This window comes from Ornithodoros turicata, chromosome 1, assembly GCF_037126465.1.
Source record: "Ornithodoros turicata isolate Travis chromosome 1, ASM3712646v1, whole genome shotgun sequence".
In the NCBI taxonomy this organism is placed as follows: Eukaryota; Metazoa; Arthropoda; class Arachnida; order Ixodida; family Argasidae; genus Ornithodoros; species Ornithodoros turicata.
In genome coordinates, this window is record NC_088201.1 from 73,125,430 (window position 1) to 73,149,645 (window position 24,216).

At 45.8% G+C, this 24,216-nt stretch overlaps 1 protein-coding gene across 1 annotated transcript in view; it reads right to left on the reverse strand.

Annotated features, from left to right (window-relative positions):
- The window catches only part of LOC135400822 (DNA damage-regulated autophagy modulator protein 1-like), a 42,479-nt gene extending 29,016 nt beyond the window's left edge, over positions 1 to 13,463 (reverse strand). The window contains exon 1 of the mRNA XM_064632754.1: positions 13,230 to 13,463. Within this exon, the coding sequence (XP_064488824.1) occupies positions 13,230 to 13,357 (128 nt within the window). The 5' untranslated portion in view covers positions 13,358 to 13,463. The remainder of the gene's footprint in view (positions 1 to 13,229) is intronic.
- Positions 13,464 to 24,216: the final 10,753 nt, after the last annotated feature.

The window sequence follows — 24,216 nt, forward strand, 5'->3', positions numbered from 1 at the left end:
GGTTGGGCCCATCTCTTTTATATCAGTGGTCGCTCGTTTCCGCAAGGTTGCAAGCCCGAGAAATTGGGTCACATTGAAGATGTGTTGGAGCCATCTGTTTTATATCAAAAACGCACTTCATGGCCAAACTCTGCGGCGGACCCTAGCGGAAAAAAATATTGCGTCAAGGTGATGTAAATAGGCCTTCTCCGAGAAACTGGGTCACCTCGTAAATCATGTTTTCCGAGGCCGCACGTATTAAAACCAGTGATCACACCACGCTATGCGACCACCTGCTCATTGTCGAAACAAGCACCAAGAACAAAGGGTTCGCTTATGCAGTTTCCAAGAAGTTCCAAATGTCCTTCGCAGCTAACGGGCGCGCATCACGGGCCGTTCCTGCGTGATTGTGTAAACAAAATCGCACCACCCTCCAAGGGCGCATTTGAGTTCCGTCCATCGGTCGACTCTGGGTTAAGCGCACAACGAGGAAGATGAGGAAAGTTCTCATTTTCAGTTCATTCGGCAGTATTTCCTGTTTTTAGAGGGGAAAATTCTGTGTTGTGTGATGGAGAAGCTATATAGATAGGTGATAAGGAGAAGGATTATATAGCACGTACTCATCGACTAAGCGAGTATAGTTTGTGGAGAGCGCCACGCTATTTTAAAGCCATTTTATATCATATCCCAAACGTTCTGACCTTTCCTTTTTTTTTTTCTTAATAAACATATCCCCCCCCCCGAAACGTTCTGCGCGATCAAAGGGAAAGAAGAAAACCGTTACACGCATCACGGTGCGTGCACGTTTCAGCGTGCTCAAACAAGTTCTGGCTATTAGTAAAAGAAGTAGTTTTGGGTTCGCAGGCGGGTTCTGCATGGTGTTTCCAGCGCATCAGGCGATGTTCTGCAACAACGTAAACTGTTCTGCGCGATCAAACAAGTCCCACTCCAACGCGCGCACCATATCATAACTTGTTGCAGCGTGCTCAAACGAGTTCTGGCTTTTGTGGTGAGACTCGTATGATGGTACAGATTTGTAAGAAACACTGAAGAGATTCAAGGATGATCCTCCGACATGAGAAAAGTGATGAGCAGCGACTTGACAACCGCGAAAGTGTGAAGCCTCAGTGTGTCGTGTGAGATGGACCAGTTCGTATGCAAACGCATGCTGGCAGATTTACAATGCCTACACAACTTTTTAAATGGACACGGAGAAGAGAGTGATTTTAGTGACATTTTGAGAGCTATTCCCGTGCGGAGTACTCATAAAATAAGACAGTTTGTAAGGTACAAGTTGGAACTGTTGGAGCGATATAGAAACGGAGAACCCATTAACGAGACAATCATAAATGCCGGGTTTTCCATCCCCGTGGTGCGCGACTACTGGAAAAAGAACCACACGAGCTTGGACATTACCGTCGTCGAGGGAAAGGAACGTGTTGTCTCCACGTTAGAAGACGTCCTCGCTAAAGTGTTGTGAATACCGTGTTTACTGTAAACAATTTCTTCATAATCTTTATTGTTTGTGACATAAAGTTCGCACGAAATAAATGCGGGAGTGAAGCAACCACTATATTTTTTATGATATAAAGCAAATCCAACTCGTGAACACGAACTACGCAGGGGTATTGATACCCATTGAGTAGATATCTAGTGACAGCGCGAAATATTCATTGTTTACGCACATTGAGATCATACATGGATTTTTTATGAAAAGAAATGTTTATTTGCCTGTACTGTTTCACTCAATCCTTGGAAATGATCCATCTCACACGACACACTGGGCCTTTGCACTTTTGCGGTTGTCAAGTCGATGCTCATCATTTTTCTTATGTCGGAGTTTCCTACAAATCGGCACCATTATACACGTGATTTACCGCTACGTGTCCCAGGTCTTCACCACAACGCACAGTACTTATTGCCACAACTTGTTTGAGCAAGCCGAAACAAGCTATGGTATTACGGAATGCACGCACTGTGATGCGTGAAATGGTTTTCTTCTTTCCATAATGCTGTTTGATCGCGCAGAACATTTCGGATATGGTATAAAATTGCTTTAAGAAAGCGTGGTAAACTCTCCACAAACTATACTTGCTTAGACGATGATAGTGGCTTAACTCAAATGCGCCCTTGGAGGGTGGTGCGATTTTGTGTACACAATCGCGCAGGAACGGCCCATGATGCGCGCGCGAAGGACATTTGGAACTTCTTGGAAACCGCATAAGCGAACCCTTTGTTCTTGGTGCTTGTTTCGGCTATGAGCAGGTGGTGACGTGGGCTCATAGGAATATTTTTTTCTTCGCATAGCGTGGTGTGATCACTGCTTACTTTTGGTTTTAATATGTGCGGCCTCGGAAAACATGATTTACGAGGTGACCCAGTTTCTCGGAGAAGGTCTATTTACATCACCTTGACGCAACATTTTTTTTTCTGCTAGGGTCCACCGCAGAGTACTCAGTTTGGCCATGACGGGTGCAAGTGCCTCTTTGATATAAAACAGATGGCTCGAACACCGGCTCATCTTCAAGGTGACCCAATTTCTCGTACTTGCGACCTTGCGGAAACGAGCGAGCCCTGATATAAAAGAGATGGTCCCAACCGGAGGGTTATATTATGCGCCTGTGATCCGGCTATCCAGTTTTCCGTGCGGCTGGCACGGTAAGTTGGCGACATGCGGGTGAACCAGGAAGGTGTGTCTTTATTTTGGTGTGTCGGCGCATGTTGAGCCTGTGTGCGCGGGCAGGCTAAAATCGTGTGAGCTGTCCACGCGGCCGAAGTTAGTGCCCTGCTGTGCCGCGTCGCGCGACAAGAATCTACGTGCGTCATACCGGTGTGATGAGGTGAGCCCTTTTCTTTTTTTTCTCTTTTTTTTATGAGACGAACTTGTTCATAGTGCGACGATCTTAATATTGCTGCTTCCAGTATAGAGACGGAACGCGGAGGTGCACGGGATGTTCTGGGAGAGAGCAATCTGAAATTGTGTTCCTTCATACTCAGTTTTGGGTTGAGTGTCCGTTTTTAACATTGAGTACGTGCGAAGCTTCACTGCATAGCATTGTTTAATAAGCGTTGGAGCGTCAGTCACGACATAGCATCACTGTGCTTTGTGCTTGATTTAGTTAATTTCTTATGTTGAAGTCTAAAACTTGCGTAAACACGGGCTGGCTAAAGTCGCGTGAGCTGTCCACGCGCCGCATGTTTCAGATATTGGGGCATGGTGCTCGTGAATCTATGTGCCCGTCTGCGAAGGTGAGCACATTTTTTCCGAGATGAACCTGTTCATAATGCGACGTTGTGCCTTGAACTTATATTTCTAAGAGTGCTTCCAGGAGTGCGAGCTGTGTCGTGTACGCTGGTCATGTTTGAACAGAGTATTCTGAGGGGAGCAGTGTGAAATTGTGTTTCTTCATACTCAGCTTGGGTTGGGTCTGCCTTTTTCTTTTTTAGCTTCAGTACGTGCGTGCATAGCATTGTTTAATAAGCGTTGGAGTGTCAGTGCGTCTTGAGCTTCACCACATAGCGCCACTATGCTATTGTCATTCTGCTCGATTTATTTAATTTCGCGTGTTCAATGCGCGCTGTCTAAAATAAAAACAGGCCCGAGCTCTATGGGGTTTATTGATCATACAAGCTGTTTTTCCCTCAAACCAGCTTCTCTGCACAGCATCAACTATCGTTGTTTTCTCGATCATGTGCTTCTTCTTGCTTATTTGGAACGCGTGCTGGCTTCCCTGATTAGCATCACGATGAGTTTTTTGCACATTGAAATGTTTTGTTTTGTTTATGTTCTGTCACAAAATTCGTTCTCAAGAATGAACGCGCTCCATTGCATCATTTGCCATTCTGCTTGATTGAAACAATTTTTAGGTTGAACTGCAAAGCACACACATCCTAAACGATCCTAAGCTTGTTCTCATGGGGTGGGCTTGACCTAACGCCCGCGTGCAACCGGGGGAAGCCAACTTTACTCGTGTAGAGCGTGTTTCGAGATGTGTGCCCTGAAAATGTTTTTTTTCCCATTTCCAACTGCATCTATGTGAACAGGCGGTGGCATGTAAGCTGTTCAGAACGCTGGCTCTCTAGAGCTATGACGCAGTTGGACAGAAATGAGTCACCAATGCAATGGCAGCTGTCCATCTTTGCAAAGACAAGCGACGCCATCTCTTGTATGTGTAGGGCAGAGCATGTGAAAAAGTTTCATTGTGAACCAGTGAGCAGCCAGATGGGACGGGCTTCACCTAACGCAGGCATGCAACCGGGGGAAGCCAACTTTACTTGTGTAGAACGTGTTTCGAGATGTGTACCCTGAAAATGTTTTTTTCCCCCATTTCCAACAGCATCTATGTGAACAGGCGGCGGCATGTAAGCTGTTCAGAACGCTGGCTCTCTAGAACTATGACGCAGTTGAATAGAAATGAGTTACCAATGCAACGACAGCTGTCCATCTTTGCAAAGACAAGCGGCGCCATCTCTTGTCTGTGTAGGGCAGAGCATGTGAAAAAGTTTCATTGTGAACCAGTGAGCAGCCGGATGGAGGCATGGGTCGATAGCAGTTGGAGCCTGTTAGGGAGCTCTAGACATAAGTGACCAATGAGAGGCCTGTGATGGGCCAAGGAGCACTTGCAGTTAGATGAGCCATATGGTGTCTATCGAGGGAGCTGAGTGACCAATGAGCGCAAGAGATGACCGGGATCTCTCTAATGCAACTGAACCAACCCACAGCCGGACCAGCAGGCTGTTGTACCAAATAAAGGCTGAAATCAACAACTGTCGTGTGTCTTGCCTGGAGCTGCTGCATTGTGGTTTAGGAGCGACAGGCTAGCCAATCACTGTTCAGTAGGCTTAACGTGGACCAATCAGGGCCAGACATCGGTAGGCTTTGGAGAAAAGGGACAATCAGTAGGCTTAGCGTGGTTCGGCTTAGAAGTCAGTAGGCTTAGAATGGACCAATCAGCATGAAGTAGGCAGAGCTGGTGAAGAGTTGCGCCATCTGGTGTCAGTGGACTTAGAACGAGGGCCAATCGGTAGCGGCCAATCAGAGCGCTGGTAGAGTGATCAGTAGGCTTGGCGTGGACTGGCTTAGAAGTCAGTAGGTAGTAGGTCAGTAGTAGTAGACCAATCAATGCGAAGTGGGTGGAGCCATTAAAGAGTTGCGCCACGAAGTAAGTAGCATGGACCAATCAGGGCCAGCCACAGCAGAACCAAGCCGTGCCCTATGACACAGCTGGACCAATAGCATAATTTCTATTAAATGTGTAGGGAACCTTCTTCGGCACCGTCAGAGCATGTGCGTTGTGAACCAATGAGCAGCAGGGTGGAGGCATCCGGTTAGCACGGGCCAATAGCAGTTGGAGCCTACCAGCCCCCGCTAAAGTTATCTTATGGTAAAAGTTACAATCTCCCACTGTTAAATTTATCTCGTCTAGAGATGAGTGTGAGTGACCAATGAGTGGCTTGCAGTTCAATGGATCAATAGCAGTGGGTGAGTGACCACTTGCTGTTAGATGGGCCAATCGGGGTTGGAGCCTATGAGGGAGCTGTGACCAACTAGAACCAATAAGGAGCTGGGTGAGCGGCCACGTGCAGTCAGATGAACCAATAACAGTTGGAATCTACCGAGGGAGCTGAGTGAGCGTGAGAGATGTCCACATAGAATTATGGACCAATGATCCCTCTGATGCAGCTGAACCTACCCACAGCTGGACCAGGAGGCTGTTGTACCAAATAAAGGTTGAAATCAACAATTGTCGTGTGTCTTGTCTGAAGCTGCTTAGGAGCGACAAATTCAGGTAAGCCAATCACCGTTCAGTAGGCTTAGCGTGGACCAATCAGAGCCAGCCATCGGTAGGCTTAGAATGGGCCAATCATCATAAAGTGGGCGGAGCCAGTAAAGGGTTGCACCATCCGGTGTCAGTGGGCCTAGAACGGGCCATTCGGTAGGCTTACATTGGGAGGGTGATCAATAGGCTTAGACGTCTGAATCAGACCAATCAGCATGAAGTGAGCGGAAAGTTGCACACCACAAGGTAAGTTTGAACATCTGAGATAAAGCCGCAGTGGGGCCGCTGCCGAGCGCTCCATCTGGCGGGCGCTAACGAAGGCCACTTTCAGCGGGCTTAGTCAGCCAATCAGTGCGCTTAGAACGGGCCAATCGGTAGGCTTAAACGGGGGACGGCCAATCAGAGGGCTTAGAAAGTGTGGGAGAGTGATCAGTAGGCTTCGAATGGACCAATCAGCGGAGCCAGTTAATCGGCATAAAGAGGCGGAGCTGTGCTCGGCGATACGCGTGCACCAATCAGCGTGAAGTGGGCAGAGCCGAGTAATTAGCATAAAGAGGCGAAGCTACAGTCAACCAATCAATGATCAGTAGGCTTAGCACGGGCCATTCAGCGTGAACTGGGCGGAGCCAAGCCAACTAATTAGCATAAAGGAGCGGAGCTACGGTCAGCCAATCAAAGATCAGTAGGCTTAGCATGGGCCAGTCAACGTGAAGTGGGCAGAGCTAATGGCGGCCAATCAGATCAGTAGGCTTAGCATGGGCCAATCAACGTGAGGTAGGCGGAGCTAATGGCGGCCAATCAGATGGCTTTGGATTTGGCTTGTGTTGGCTTAGAACTGGATTGTGTTGGATTATAACTGGATTATGGCTTAGAATTGGATTGGAATTGGATTAGAATTGGATTGGATTAGAGAAAACTCTTGGCTATAGGACACATTTCTATACTACTCACGTTGAGTTGACAAGTAAGTACTCAAGTTGAGTTCCCGCGACCCGATTCGCCTAGTGGTTGCAGCGCCCTCTGCGACGCCAGAACTTCGGTCATTGCGGTTTGCGCTTCCCTATCGCATGGCGTGTATATATGGCGCCCGGCCACAGGGGTGGCATCCAATGTATTGCTCCCTAGACGAAAGCGTGCTTGGCGAACGCAATGCATCCTGGACAGGTCCTGGTCGCACGTTACAGCAAACGTCAAGGCACACGTGACCTTAAAGATGGCGACGGCCGTGATCGGCGGCCAAACCGTTTGTAAACAATGCGGTTGTTGTTTCTGGACGACGTTTTGGATGTTTTTCGGTCACGGTAATGATTTTTCTCGAATATAATCTCACTGTAAAACGCGCAGTTTTGCTCATAAGGCCTCGTATTGTTGTCAGCTTCCAAAGATGTGATGACGACCGCGCGTTAAGACTTACCGAGCCGATGCGATGTACGTAAACTGAGGTGAAATGGGCTACCATGTTGCGGAAGAAGCACCGTATAGTTTACGCTGGCAAAATATGGTCATATCTTGGTGTTATGACGGTGCAAATATGTCGGTAAGCGGCAAAACGACACGTAAACACAGTCACATGACCTAAAAAATGACGTTTTCTATGACGTGCGAACAGGACAAGATGGAAGTTTTGCCAAAAGCACCCGCTTGGGGGTAGTTACAACAATGGCGGGTTTGTGTAACCCCTGTGCGCCCGGCACACTTCCCCTTCTAGCCACTGTAGCCTTTATAAGCGACAGGCGCCACGCATGACGTGGGTCGCATCTGATGGGGCACCTGCACGAAACAACTGAGGCCTAAGAGATGCGCACAGCCAGAAGTCCACAGAAATATAGTATTTTAAAATGTTTTCACGATAAATGACAGTTTTCCAGCGATTTTAAAAGCTTCCAGATGCCGCGTGTTGTTTGAGCCCAAGTCGCTAGATTAGTCGCTAGGCGCTAGACACGTATATTTGGTCGCTGACCTGCTCTGAAAGTCGCTAAATCTGGCGACAAAGTCGCTAGAACGGCAACACTGGTTCAGCCCAAGAACGGTACGTTTAACTGCACTACGCCGCGACAAATATTGCGCCGACACTCCGGCGGAGTAACACTGTCAGGGTTGACGAACGGACAACATTCCGTGCCGTTCTTAGGTACAACACGGCCATAGGACGAATCCTTACCCCGAGCTGCACACATTGTTATGACTCAAGGTCAAGTTCCGAGAATTGGCAACGTAGGACGACCTAGTTGAGAATGCATAATGTAAAAACCCCCGAGACTAGGGAACACGAAGGGACAGACACAAACACGAGAACAAGAGAAGTCTTTTGGGAGCAGCTACGCCACGGAAGAAAAGGAACCATCCCGAAAACAGACCTGCGGATCGCGATTCCAATGAACTACAGGTGGCGCCCCGAACTTCCAAGATGGCGGACGAAAGGAGGTCTCTCGAGCGAAGCACGAGTAGTGAATGCGGTATCTGCCGAATTATGTTCATCTACCCACAAATTGGCATGTTTTATGAAAACGGAATTAATTTTGTCTGCTGGTCATCTCATACTGTGCAGTTCAACTCGAAGGTAAAAAGTTTCCGTCGTCGGAGCTTGTTTACATACGCCCGCAGTCGAGCGAACAAAGGAGGCATTTTAGGATCTGATCTGATTTACGATTCTGAGCCCTGTGATACATATTCGCACAAAAAGTTTGAGCGTAGCGTGCAATCCTGGAGCGCGAGGGAGCTTCGAATTTCGCGGCAGAAATGCCCCCTCACTCGGCTGCCACTCGCTGACGTCATATGGCCGCTCCGTCTTTTTCTTTCTTTTTGCGGTTTCTCCGGCGTCGCGGCGCCGGCAAGCCGACCGAGCAGGAAGCGTTGTTTTGTTATCGGACGTCGTGGAAAGGACAGGTGGTGAATTGAACACTCTTTAGGCGACACGTCTGCTCTTCTTGACGAAACGTTTTATGGAGTTGGAGCCTAAGCTCCGCCAGCTTCGATTTCGCCACACGAATGTACCGGAGGCTGGTAAGTGGTGATGCTATGTGTGGACGAACATTCGGATTGAAATATAGTGCTTCTTCTTGGTTACAAATGCATAGTCATGAAGACGCGTCGCAGTGACCAGTGTTTTCACTTGAAGAGGTCGTCGACCATCATGACTTCTCCGTGTTGTGGTCAACACTATGGGCACTGAACCGCATGTACGAGGGTGGTTCCATAAGTTTCCGGCCCGACCAACTTTTAATAGTCATAGAGACGAAACAAGTGTATCAACAGATGGCGCCACGCGTACTTAATCGCATTTTCAAATTCGCGCGCATTTTCTACCTCGTGCCGGAAACTTATGGAACCACCCTTGTACACTGGCATCTCTGAGGCGAAAGAGCGGACCGATGAATGCATAGCTGTGTAACATTGCGCTTACCATATCTTACTGATACCAGGAGCGCAACGTCTCCACAAGGACAACAACATGGATACCAAAATAAAGTCAGTAGAGTTCATCTGCTAGCCATCTGTGGGAAGCCCCACAACACATGGCCAAATAAGCATTTTCTTTTTTGAATGGTCATACGCAGCATACAACAATGGCACATGGAATAAATCTCCAGCTGACAGGAATGTATTTAGTCGTATCATATATATGCTGCACACACAGGCACAATACTGTTCACTAATTAACGACACCTCAGCACAATCGGAACAGAAACCACAACCGCGTATGATCCACCTCAACCCGGGCCGTCACGGCAACACAGAGGCCTAGCCACACCTTTTACACTGCCCGCAGTCTTGTTTTATGCAAAACGTACGAGACAAGTCATGTAAGAACGCAAGTGAATGTCAAACACAAATAAATAGCAACAGCTCCGCCCCCCCCCCCCCGTCTAAGTCGTTAAGTCGCCACGATTCCGAAGCTAGCAGACGATTCTGGCGGGGAGCGGACGCTTCTGGCAGCCAATGAAGTGGTCGGCCGCCTGACGTCACCACACGCCAGACTCGGCTTGCGGGAGACTGTCGCCGCGGAGCGCATTCTTGTGAACTAATTTTCTCAGGAGATTTTTTGCGTGACAGTTTATGAAGGTAGTATGTTCATATCAAGCAGGTGAAAAAATATACTATGTTACAAATGATTTCCATGCTCCTTTAACATGCCATATGCTGTGCTGCGAACATCTGAGCGCTGCTACCGATGCTTTGACAAAGGTATTGGTATTCGTTTTCTGTACTGCTCTTCGTATTTACATACAACTTGGTGTGACATTTTTATCTTTGCGAGTCATTCGTTGATACGTGTGGGGCACCATACAGAAGCTTTCTCTCCGAGAGAACATCCATAGTGGATGCTTGTCTACGCCGCATATTACTACGATGATATTGTTTACTTTGCCTGAGGTCTGAAAATGCAAACACGTCAACACGACAAAGAATTGCCGGTTCCTCGTTCCGTATTACTAAGATTAATATTATGATGAAATTGTGGTGACAGAGTTCATCAGGAAACTCGTGCGGTGAGTGGGCACATGGAACTTCCGTTGCGTTCTTGAGAGCGTGTTGCATTTCCAACAGGCTGATAATAAATTAGTAGTGCAACATTCCTTTTTTCGATTTCGATACATTCTTTGTTGCCGGCATTCTGTCCACAAGCAAGAGAAACGTGCACGGCCGTACTGCTTCCCTGTCCGGACGCGCTCCCGGACCTCCACTCGCAGCTTTTCAAAATCGCCGCCAGGTTGCCACGGCTTCGCTGGAATCGCGAATTCGTGGAACAGAGAAGCGTGACACTCTCGCCTTCGCTGGTTTTAAAAGCATCCAACTTGGGGTGCTCATCGCCTTTCTGTACTTTGGACGTATGTCCGTCACCAGTCTGTACAAATGATGTAAATATATACTGTGTCGCCTTCCCCCGTATTCTGCCTACCGGCGTCTGTCTCCATTTCCCTGCCCCCTCCCCCCCCCCCATATGGTTTCTTGAAGTCCGTCTTCACGCTACCCAAACGGCGGAGTTACAACAACATTTATCTCAGCAAAGCCTCCGATTGATATGCATGAGCTGTGGTCGCAGACGTGGGGCATATTCCACTGTGTTGATCTAGCACTTACTCTGTATGACTGTGTGTTTGAAAACGCAGTCACGAAACATACCACAACAGTAGGTTTGTGCCCAGTGACTCAGATTGTCTTCAGCACAGCATTATGAAAAATTATGAAAAAGGAAGGGATTGAGAAATTGGTTCTTCATGGCTCACGCTCTGAACACATCCTCAAGCCGACCCTCGTTCGACTAGACGGTGCATCGTGTCACGAATGAAGATCGAAAGCGCCCTTGTATGCATTTCATTTTACGCATAGGGAGCAGCTTATGCCTCAAAGACCATCTCTTCTATTCTATTCTTTTCTACTTTCTTTTTTCTTAAACATCCAGCCACCCAACCTACTTGACTCTAGTTAACCATATTTAGATATTTGTTCGATCTGTAAAAGTGGTAAGACACAGGCGAGCTGGTACATGTTCCAAACGGAAAGATCCGAGACAGGGAAATAATGACTTTCCCGTTTATTAGATCTGACGCCTCTCTTCCCTATACCGTTCAGGGCTCCCTGAACAGGATAGGGAAGAATGGCGTAAACAATTGAGATCAAACGCCATAAATAACAAAATGCTAGTATACAGAATATTTTTTTCGCATTTGCTTCCCAGTCATTGAATATTTATTTATTTTCTGACAACAGGATCGGCGCAGGGGGTGAGGAGGAAGGCGTTCGCCTTATGTCCTGCATCTGCCCTGCATTGAGGCCTGAACAGTGATTCCGCAATTGCCACGCACAGGGTATATCATGCAACAAATACTTCTGACGAAAGTGAGCCACAATTTTTGTTTTTACTACTGCTAAATTTGAGAAGTACTGTGATACTAGGGAGGCGTGTCAACCATTCCTACAAGTGCGAGCCATTTTTTTGTCACACAAACGCATTCTTTCACTCCTTCTACCCGCGCGCCATCAAACTTTGGAATTCATTGCCCGAGGGAACCGCATCCATTCATGATCATTCATCCTTCAAATCTGCAGCAGCGCATTACCTTTCCTCGCAGCGAAAATAATCATCTTATTTTGTACTTTAAATTTTGCACTTGTCTGTGCTGTTTGGCCTCCCAGTCACATTGTTTATTCATTATTGTTACTGTTGTTATCGTGATTGTTATAATTTTCTTCGTATTCCCTTCACCCATGTAATGCCTTCTGGCCTTTGGGTTACTAACAATAAATAAATAAATAAATACTGCCGTCGACGATTAATATGTTGCTAACAACATTACCAATGTATCAGTTCGTACGTCTACAATAAATAAATTACCCGTGCACCAATAAATTGCCCATCAGGGCACTTTGACGTACCTGAAATAAATAAATCGGGCACCGTTTCTAAGAACGTTATAACACGATAATTACCAACGGACATGCAGCCAGCCCCCACCCCCCTTCCGTAAATCTAAAAGAAATTCTACGAACTGATACACTTTTCATGCTACAGGATACCAACGAGGAGACGTAACAGCAGCAACTGCTCGGTGAAAACAGCTTTCATTCACCGAACGCTTTCTCTGTAATTTTTTCCATAGTTCTTCGTTGGAAATCTTGTGGGTAGCTGCCTCTGCTATTCCCAGGTCCATACTCGTCCGATGATTATTACAATATTACAGTTACGTTGTAACAGCTTTGTTGTAAGAGGGGGGGGGGGATATGTTAATGGGGAATCTGTATTGGTAGCCGAGCTGTAGTGGACAATCTCAAATATTTCAGGGTGTGGCAAACAACCCGGGGGGAGGGGCGTAGGGAAACCCTGCGGGTAATACGCTACGACAGTACGCTCGTCTCTGCGCATGAGAGAAAGAAAATATTGGAGAAGCCACGTGAGAATGCGTCTCTGTCTCTCCACTCAGAAAGATGCAATAAGGGGGCATTCGCAGACGGGCCACAACACTATGGTGAAAAGAGATCGCCGTTGTCGGCCTCGCAGAGATGGGCAACGTCACGACTAGCGCTCTGGGAGTAATGTGAGTCCTGGGCCCACTTCTAAGGGAACTGCGCCGACATATGTCTGACAGCGTCAGAGGAAAACCCAGGAAAAACCCCAGACAGCATAGGAACCCGGGTACCTCCCAGTCTCCACGTGACATGACCAGCGCGCTAACCACTGAGCCACGCGAGCTGGTGAAGCAACGTGGACTCCACGTGCAGTGGTTGTGGTACCTTATTTGAGAGCGATCCAATGAGCCCGTTCTACATGAACGAGGGGAAAAGCTGAGGGGCTGCGCGAAAGGCTGAATTACTTGCATAGCGTATTTGCAGCCTCCTGCAGTTTCTCTATGTATGCACGTGTCACTGGAGAAAAAAAAATCCATTACGAATCCCATATTATTAGCTGTCTGTAAAAAATGCGATATATATGTGTATGCAATGTGAAGCTATACAACATAAGGCACTCACCTGACAAACGGCAAGTACGGTGTGACGTCACCACGCAACACTGCCCACATCATCGTCAACAACGAACCACCTGACAGCGTCAACCCGAAGGCGATCGGCATCCACGACACCCCCATCAGCTTCACCATTGTCCTTCACTCTAAATCCTTCTGTCACTTACGTCACTGCGGAGCCGGCGCACTGCAGGTGCGGCGACGGCGAAACGTTTCTGGAAGATACCCCACCTACCCTCGGACGCAGCTGCTAGACGCCTCGCCCTCAACGTCTCACCGTCCGTGCCAAGGTATATCCAGGCCTCCATAGCTCCCCGCATTCGCGGCAGTAGAAAAAGAAAACCACGTCATAGTCACGTGGTATTACATCGTCAGGCATCATGACGGATGCCCATTGGCCGAAGGAGGTTGCGCGCTCCGGGATTGGTTGACAAAGTTTCGAAATATCTGACAGCTCACTTTTCGCGGGCAGTCGGCCAGGCGGGCAGTGCGAGCAGCTCCAAGCAAGGTGGCTGCGTCTCCGCGGCTCGCCGATGTCGGATGACCACAGCGACCAAAGAGGAAGTGTATTCGCGGGTTTGTTCGTGAGTTATAGTGACTATGTCCATGTACTGACCTCCGATAAAGTATCAACCTCATGACATTCTAGCCAAGTCGGAACTGGAATGCTTGGTGAGCTGAAGCGTGAGGAACACTTTCGAGCGCTGTCGCATTTTCAAATACAGTGACTAAGAAGAGAGGGTTCCTAACGACACAAGTATTTCCCGTGACTGTGTGACCTTCGGTGCATCGCCAGTATGAGAAGAAGATGCTCATCTGTGAAACGCATTTACTCGTGGACTTCGCTCGTCTCCAGAAGTAGACTGTGTGCGTGCTTTGCAAGTTCGAACTTGGTTTCGTTGCAGTCTATTCAACGAACGAAACGTCCTGTACGCACGGTGCATATATAAGAGTCAAACATTTGAGTCTATACGTTGCATCAATAAATATGTATGTAGCCTATCAAAAATGTCTTAGTTATTTTGGAATAACGGGCGCCAGGTATGAAAACCAGTAGAAGCCAATGGTAGCCAGGGCCGGCCGAAAGGCGAGCCAAACGGAGAGGTTGCTGATTGGCTGGCTGCTAGGCATCACGACGCATTTTCATTGGTCGTATGACCAGTGTTGCCTGAATTATCTCAAACTATGGGCTCTAAGGGGAGCTGTGGGTGCCTGGTATATCCACTGATCTCTATGTATAAAGGCTGGATCGCGCATGGGAGAGGGGCTCGTGGGGGAGAGGCACGCATTCGGGCCGCCTTGTTGGGAGGCCCTAAAGCGCAGTGTGTGCCCATAGAAAACAATGGGAGGCAACGGAGATCGTGAGTATTTATTGCGCTGCAGGCGTTGATCGTGGTTTGTCATCACACAATTTTGTAAAGTGCCGGTATACTGATGTATCCTAACAGTGTTTCACAGGTGTCCTGCCGTTCGATTCTTAATTACGTTATGTTTTGCATTCCGAAACTAGACCGCCACTGCAGTGCAGCGCTGGGGATAGTACTTCAGCACGTTTCCCAGCCAATATTTCAGTAAGAAACGATGTGAGCTTAACAACAACCATGTATACCGGGTGTTTCAGTTAAATTCCCGGGCTAAATAATTCGCGAACCGGTGCACCAATCGAATAACTTTCTTTTTTACAAGCATCTGTCCAATACCGCCTACAAGATGCGCACCGCGTGAATGAGCGGGAGGCGCTCATTATTTAAATAAAAATTCAAATGAGTTTCGCGAAAAAAGCTAACTTCTAAAGCAGGGCGCCGTCGGCATTAAAATGGGTACTACCTCTTTTGGGACCTTCAGTGGACACCTTTTAGAGAAAAATCTGCCACCGAAGCGGGTCATTTGTTGCAGTAATTAATTGGATTCGGTTTACGTATTTTTGTCGCGGCTGGTCGCGGCGAAGCGCAAAAGGACGTAATTCATTGGTTTAAGGACGTAATTCATTGATGGATAAGGGAGTGAAAGAGCGTCTTTTTGCGCTTCGCCGCGACCAGCCGCGACAAAAATACGTAAACCGAAACCAATTAATTACTGCAACAAATGACCCGCTTCGGTGGCAGATTTTTCTCTGAAAGGTGTCCACTGAAGGTCCCAAAAGGGGTAGTACCCATTTTAATACCGACAGCGCCCTGCTTTAGAAGTTACGCTTTTTTACGAAACTCATTTGCATTTTTATTTAACATGACCAGAATTCAGGGACACCTCCTCTGATTCAGGTTCTGCCTGATAGCAGAAGAACGTGTAAGAAAGCCAACTTGAAATAAAAGTGTGCGGCGAGGAGGAAGGAAGATGGAAAGAGACGTGGGCAGACGAGCAAGGGAATTTGTACATCAGATATCGCGCGCGGAGCCCGGCTATCAGCAGCAATTGCCCAGCGCAGAATGAAAACGTGATGAATCAGCTCTGATAAGATTTGCCAAACTTTTCTTCGCTGTGCTGCTGCTCAGAATTGTGGGCTGCTGCTCCTAGCGTGTGGAACGGGGTGATTGCCACTTGTAAGGCTAGCCCCGGTCCATTTTTTGTTCTCTCTGTGGGGAATGGGGATGCCTTCGACGATGACCAATGTGTGTCCTGGGGCGACTTCTGGGAGAAATGTGCCGGCGTATGTGTGACAGCGTCTGAGGCAAACCCCAGAAATTATCCTACATTATGCTGAAAAGAAATTATGCTCTATAAGCTAAGAAAGCGAATTGAGTAACTGCACCTCGTTCGTTCTTTCATTTACTTCATGGCAGCATCCACAATAGTAACAGCAGGCCTTCCAGTGTGACGCAAGGCACAGGCCTTTTCCATATCCTGGAGGTGTTGCTCAAATAGGCGCTCGAATCAAAGACAAAAGGAAGAGAGAAGCCCAAGCAGCACAATGTACTCGAGTGCAATAGTTGTGGACGGCATGTGTCTTATCAATGTAATTAGTGCGGCCGTTAATTATTTTGTAATGAATCTTCATAATTCCTAAAAACAAGCTGAGCGCGCAATTCCAAATTTGGAGAGCACAACCCTGAGAAGTCTAGTCAGCAGGAATCGAAACAGTAACACTTCTCTGTGCCCTTAAAAAATGAGCGAAAATACACTATCGTCGAGAGTTGCGCGAGTTCGTGCAGCCGCTCTTTCCTATCACCCTCACTGTCACCGTTTGACGATACTGACATCACGCTGTTCCTCAAAACATGCCCCCCCCCCCGCTTCCTAGCGTCCTCGTTGTTTTTCTTTTGTTCAAATCTGATACAACGTAGACATTTAGTGAGCAGCAGAATGGGTGATTGTGTTCTTGTTATCTGCGAGGTTTTTACAGTAATGCATTTGTAGTTTTATTGCGTGACGTTTATCACCACATCGCGAACTGTGTTGTGCAGATCAAATGAGATAACGACGGCAAGAAAATCAAGTGCGGCACGTTTTATGATAATGTAGACTGAAACAACGTCGCTATTTCCCTCACTCCAGGGACAAAGCGGGCTGTTCCATGATTTCAGCCTGTTGTCAGTTGAGAAGTAGTGACACCGAGACAGGGAGAGGAGAAATTGCCGCAAAACCCGCATAGTGTTCAATTATTTTGTATGTTCGCACATTTTTTTACTAGAGCGCAAAAAGGCTAATTGATTTCGGTTCTTGCATGGTAGGCCCCTCAGGGTTATGCTCTACATCTTTGCAATTACGCAGTCAACGTATTTTCACTAATTATGATTAATCGGGAACGTTAGTTAACGGCTGCGCTATTTGTTTATACGCCACCACCTTTGAATTGGTCGCGTCCGGAATAGATATATTGAACGACTTTTGCCAAAAAGTCATTCGCGGATTTCATCAAATTCATTCAGTCTTACTTGACGTACCCTGTATGCAGGGTATCCCAGCTAAATGTGACCATATTTTTTTTAAATATATCTATCACTTCTTCCGAGATGAAATCAATTGCAATATAGCGTATGCTGAAGGGCAATCCCTAGGAGGGCATTAGCAGACTCCTAAGGCAATGTCTTAATTCTTTCAATAAGTAACTCTTTAATTAGAAAAGCTACGAAGTTGTTCCAATGAGAAAATCTGATCTCTTCGGTCACCAGATACCAAAGCCGTTTTCAGAACAAAAGTCTGTTCGATATATCGTATGAAAAAAATTCGTGAACACTTTTTTTCTTTATTTTGTTCATTGTGCATCTTGGAAAAAGCGTCTTTCGTTGACCCCCGATGCGAGAGAGTGAACGAGCACAGTGCCGACTCATGCGTCGAAGATTGACTTTAACTTGCGGAAAGAAAACAAAAACAAATGTATCTCGTGACTCTATCGGAGCTGCCCTTATTTTGAGCTGCATTTTTTTCGTTTTTTTTTTTTTTTTTTTGTTATCCTTTTCACGGACGCAAGAGGCGAGTGCTCTTTTATTCTCTCGTGTTGGGGACGAAGGAAAGACGCGACTCTAGAGATGTGTAATAAATAAAATAAAGAAAGAAATTGTGTTCCTTCACGATTTTTTTTTCTGCGAACGATTTATCGAACGAATTTTTGTTCTGAAAACGGCTTTGGTATTTGGTGACCGAAGAGGTCAGATGTTCTCATTGGAACAACTTCGTAGCATTCATAATTAAAAAGTCTCCTAATGCCTACCTAGAGAGCGTCCTTCAGCCAGACTTGTACGTATCTTGAGTACGTACCCAAAATACAGTATTTTAAATACTTTTTCCGGTATTTTGGTACTCTACCCAATACTTTTTTGCGACAAGTATTTTTTATGTATTTAAAATACTTTTTTCGGTATTTGCTACTCAGTACTCAAAATACTTTCGTTCCTCGTCAAGCCATATCCAGCACGCTTCCCGCCGTGCTAAGATTTTCAGCTCACTGGAATTCAACCCCCTTTCTCTTCTTTTTCTTTTTTTCGGGAATTCGCGAATCGGTCATTTATCCTCTTGTACAATAGGCTGGTTCCAAGCCTGGCCTTGCTTCTCAATAGCCAGCTTCGTCAGAAAACCGTTCCTATTCATATTGCCAGGTGAATCACCAGGGGATTAGGTACAAGATAATCCCGGCATTTATTTCCTTGGTCATCAAAGCTATAAACACGTGCCAGAGGTTGAAAGACCCGAACCGACATACAGGAGGGATTACGAAGTTTTGGGTCAGAACATATCAACAAAGTTTACTTGGGTTCACCAAAGTTCACCAAACATTACTTGACACCAAGACGTTGCAAATGAAAGATATGCATGGCTGATGAAGTTTATTCCTTTCATTTGTAAGGCCACGTTCAGAATACGCGTTTCACTTACTGCTAATACTAAAGTACTTTAAAGAGTATTCTAAATACTTCTTAGAGTATTTAGTACTCTACTCAAATTACTTTCAGTTTTGAGTATTTTGTACTCTATTTTAAATACTTTTTCCGTAGAGTATTTAGTATCTTATTTTAAATACTTTTGCGCAGTATTTTGTACAAGTCTGCTCAGCATATGATATATTGCAATTGATTTTATCTCGGAAAAGTGATAAATATACTTTTAAAAAATATGGTCACATTTAGCGGGGACACCATGTATACGACAATAAACACTTATGGTATTTTTAAAATATTCATTGTTTTGCTATTAGAACGAGTTAACCCGTAAGGAGGTTACGGCCTTGCACAATGCTGCATGAGAACGAAAAATTTGGCTAGTTATAGAATAAAGGAAGTTTAAGCCACATGTCCGGAATTTATGTTAAATGATTGAAATGCATCTACACTGCGAAAAGCATGCCTAGGAATTTCTTCACTTTAATTCCAATTACCATTAGAGCGCGTCAAAGCTGACCCGCATAATTGGTTCCGTCGTCATATTGACCTCGAATGAAAATTTGGTGAGTTGTGTCTTTACAGGGAACAAAGGACGTTTAAGCCACAAGTTCGATATACATTACATTAAAAAATCTACATTACAAAAAAACATGCTTGTAACTTCGTGCATCCTATTTAGTTTCACAATTAGAGCGCGTCCAAGTTGGCTTTCACCAGGACTCCGTCGTCACATTGATCTGGATGAATGAAAATTTGATGAGTTCGGCCTTGACAGGGAACAAAGGACGTTTAAGCCACATGTGTGAAATTGATGGTAAATGATTGACAAGCATATACACTACAACAAACACGCGTGGCACTTTGTGCATTTCAATTAGTTTCGCCATTATAGCGCGTTAAAGTGTACCCGCGTGACGATTCTGTGTCAGGTCGACCTCTATCAATGAAAATTCGATGAGTTCCGCCTTTACAGGGAACGAAGGACGTTTAAGCAGTGGCGTATCTAGGGTGTGGCAGGTGTGGACAGGTGCCATGGGCGCCAGGTGAACAGGGGCGCCATTATGTGGTCGGGTGTGAATGTGCCAGGTCGGGCACTCAACCTGGCACATTCATAAATGATCTAAAGCACCCGCCATTACAGAGGTTGTAGTGTGAAACCTAGTGCGGACCACACGAAAACGCATCCCCAAGGACATCATGTTAACCATGTTGCCATGGGCGCAGGTAGCTCTAGATACGCCACTGCGTTTAAGCCACATGTTTCAAATTTATGGTAAATGATGGACAAGCATCTGCACTACTACAAACACGCGTGGCACTTTGTGCATTTCAATTAGTTTCGCCATTATAGCGCGTTAAAGTGTACCCGCACGACGATTCCGTGTCAGGTCGACCTCTATCAATGGAAATTTGATGAGTTCCGCCTTGACAGGGAACAAAGGGCGTTTAAGCCACATGTTTGAAATTGATGGTAAATGATGGACAAGCATCTACACTACAACAAACCCACCGTGGCGCTTTATGCATTTCAATTAGTTTTGCCATTATAAAGTGTTAAAATGTATTCGCGTGACGATTCCGTGTCAGGTCGACCTCTATGAATGAAAATTTGACGAGTTCCGCCTTGACAGGAAACGAAGGACGTTTAAGCCACATCTTTCAAATTTATGGTAAATGATGGACAAGCATCTACACTACAACAAACACGCATGGCACTTTGTGCATTTCAATTAGTTTCCCCACTATAGCGCGTTAAAGTGTACCCGCGTGACGATTCCGTGTCAGGTCGACCTCTATCAATGAAAATTTGATGAGTTCCGCCTTGACAGGGAACAAAGGGCGTTTAAGCCACATGTTTGAAATTGATGGTGCATGATGGACAGGCATCTACACTACAACAAACACGCGTGGCACTCTGTGCATTTCAATTAGTTTCGCCATTAGAGAGCGTTAAAGTGTACCCGCACGACGATTCCGTGTCAGGTCCATGAAAATTTGATGAGTTCCACCTTGACAGGGACAAGGACAGGGACAAGGACGTTTAAGCTACAGCTCTTTTCCCTGAGATGTTTGCATTCGTTACAGGTCCGAAATTTATGGTAAATGTATCATGTATCAACGCTACAATATAACAAACACGCGTGGTAATTCGTTCATCTTAAAACCCTTACCATTAGAGCGTGTCAAAGTTGACCCACATAATTGATTCCGTTGTCACATCTACCTGGAGTTTACAGTCGAGAAAGGGCGTTTATGCCACAAGTCCGAAATTTATTTTAAATGATTGACAATAATCTACATTACAACAAACGCGCGTGGTATTGTGCAAAACGGGGATTCCTGCAGCGGTGAAGTAAGTGGGAGTGCAAGGGGAAGTTACCTGCTATTCACATATTAACTGCACAGGCGATCGCACAGCATTAGGGCAACTAAATCATGCAGTGTGGCATAGGTCCAGTACGGCATTATTAAGCCAAAACTCTGACGCTCTCGCCCTGCCGTCTTGTCCTCCCGGCACAGATTCTGACGACCGACGGCGTCTGCTGCCGGCAGAAGGAGAAGGTGACGCAGCCGATACTTATCGCGCTTGCTTTTTATTTCATCAGGATTGTTCTGTATGTGTCCCATACAACGGCATTCACTGTACTATAGTCAATTCTGAATTGGAACGCCAACGATGCTTGGCTTTACCGCGAGAGTGGTGTAATGACACACCGGCGCAGCAGCTTCGGAACAATTATGCAATGCATAGATAGATGCCTACAATGTAGTGTTGCATAGGAAGCTTTTTCTCTACGTGAGACGAACCAGACACGGAATACAAGGCATGAATTTTATAAACGCGAATATTTCTTTCGCTGGACAGACGTTGACTACAAATAATCGTTCGCTTGCACCTTTCCAATACATGTATAAAAACATAATAATTGGAAGCTGCTCGTCCTACTGAAAGGAAAATAAAAATTGATGTGATTTAATTTAATTTAATGAATTATTGACTACCTGTAGCTCGACATCACAGCTTCATCGCCAATCCATCACTTGTCGGCACGCTGTCGCGACTATATTGATGCTCAGCATGGAGATACGCTTCATTCGTGGAAAATAAAACCGAATGTGACGTCTATTCTCAAAATACTACGACAGGCGTTCGGGTCGTCCACACGGAGATTTGGGTTAATGCTGTTTTACATTCCATAGCGCTTCTTCGGAATCTATTCTTTGGCCCATATCTTGTCCCGTTTCTCACGTGAATGCACTTTGAATCATCTACAAGGAGTCCAAGCCCAATAAGTTTTTTTCTTTCATTGGTCCATCCTACGCTAGACACAGACGATACGCAAGCGCGAATACAGAAGGGATCGGAAAACTGACAGCCGCCAGGAAAATGACTCGTGTGAATGCTAGAGAACGAGCGGGCGTCTTCAGACGCGTAGTGACCTTGTTTATCTCGGATATCCTCTCACTGCTTCCCGACTTGCTGCCGGCAGAAAACTGACTCGTGTGAATACAGGGTTACTCTCATACCTACATCTGTTTAACTACCTCTACAAAAAAAAAGAAAGAAGAAAAAAACAAAACCGAGCAGACCGCGGATCGAACCACGGCCCCTGTAAGCTGTGACCAACATCTTTACCACTAAGCCAACGCTGCTCACACCTGCTGTCTGCAGGAATGAAGGTACAGACGCTTCGCAAGCCACACCGATCTTGTCAATACTTCTTTTGTCGTGGGAACAAAATTGCAGCGTCCCACAACAGCGCACAAAGTTGGAAAGCGTACAAGACAAAATCAACTTTCATGTCCTACATGCGCATTTTCTGAAGAACCCACTGTTTTAGCCAAGTACAACAAAAATAGCACACCAGTGCATTCTGCCATGAAGCCAACACGGCGCAAATAAGTCCTTCAGGAACAAAACTGCGACGCTCTTGCGCTTCCATTCCACTAGTACACCATCGATGGGCCTCTCACAGCAACACCCATGTGTGGGCTTTTCTTTCTAAAGCTCAGCGTCAACAGATATTCTAACAAAACCAGGTGGAATGCATTGCTTCAATGGAGGGCAGCGAGTACGCCGGTCAAGCCAACTTTAAGAAACCGTGTCCCGGATTTCTGGGAATGATAATGAGGGCCTCCCGCTCATTCACGCGGTGCGCATCTTGTAGGCGGTATTGGACAGATACTTGTAAAAAAGAAAGTTATTCGATTGGTGCACCGGTTCGCGAATTATTTCGCCCGGGGATTTAACTGAAACACCCTGTATAATATCCCGTGCTGCGTTCTGGACAAAAATTGTTCTATAAAGAACAGTCCGGGAAAAGGTATACTCGCATGGCAGAAAGAGATCGTCCTGTAGAATCACAGCCGTTGTTTTAGCCGTGTATGCGTTTAGTATGATTTATATCAAGCATCGCCGCTGAAAGAGTCTTTTAGTGAACGACAGCGGTGCGTTGCCTCGCAAATATGGACACACCGAAGCGGTCCAAATAATTACTTCACGCAATTAGATCACGCTCGTTAGGACAGTTAATCAGGTAGTGATGTAAGCTTAATCAATTAAGTTACTTAGAAAGTGGTAACACCTCCTTGAGACACAGAACTCATCTCTTTTTCAAGTACAGCCCTTCTATGTATGTTTGTTTCTTCCTTCATTTGTTCTGATTATTTGCAGGCGCGGTTGTGCCAAACTGAATGTCCTTCTTGAGTACTCACATGCTTTTGCTGAATACAACTGCAGCGCGTGAGCAGAGCTGCTTAGGGACGGGGGCCTGCTATTCAGTGCTGACTTTGTCATGCTTGTTGTGTGGAGCACGTTCCAAAAAATGCAGCTGCACATCTGAAACTCCAATCAGTATCATAGTCATCTAAAAGGGAGCGTCGTAGCACCGTTGTGAGACCAGACACGCTTTCTGAAGATCTTCTATGGCACCTTCCGCAGTTTGCACAATTTTGTTCAGCATCGAAGTCTCTCATAGGAACCACTTTGCATTAACTGTGACTCCCATCTTACATTTTTATGTGCAAGGGCCCTCTTGCACTACACACGTATGGTCTGCAAATGGCAACAGGACGATTTGGAGCTTGAAACAGTTGTGATTTTGTCATTTTGGCCCTCGTGTACCCCGTCTGTGAAACGTAAACAAAAAAGTCTAACACAATATGCTTTTGTAAAGAAGATAACTGATGATGAGTAAAGAGAATATACAAGTTCAAGTTTATTCAACATTTTATATCAAGTTTACACAACATCAAGTTTATTCAAGTTCAACATTTATTTCTTGCACTTATGCGTTTCATGATACAATGAACGTGCAGGGAGGTCACAAAAGACTACATTTATTGTTTTGTGACCTTGCTACAATGACAATATATATTTTAGGAATGACAATGGACAGGTACACTCTCTAAATCTGTAGCACTCAATTATAGGTTGGAATGAGCAATGAATAGCAACTTCCCTCCTGATATTTTCTCATATATGCTGAATGTTAAATTTAATGTGATCAAGTATGTGATAATATAATAATATATATAATAATAATAATATATAAGAATATAATATGTGATAAATGAATGTGATCAACAGTAGATGTAAGCAACACCAGTAGCCAGAGAAGAGCATTCTCAACAAATAATTTTCCTATAGCATATATGTGCATGCCTATTAACTGAAAC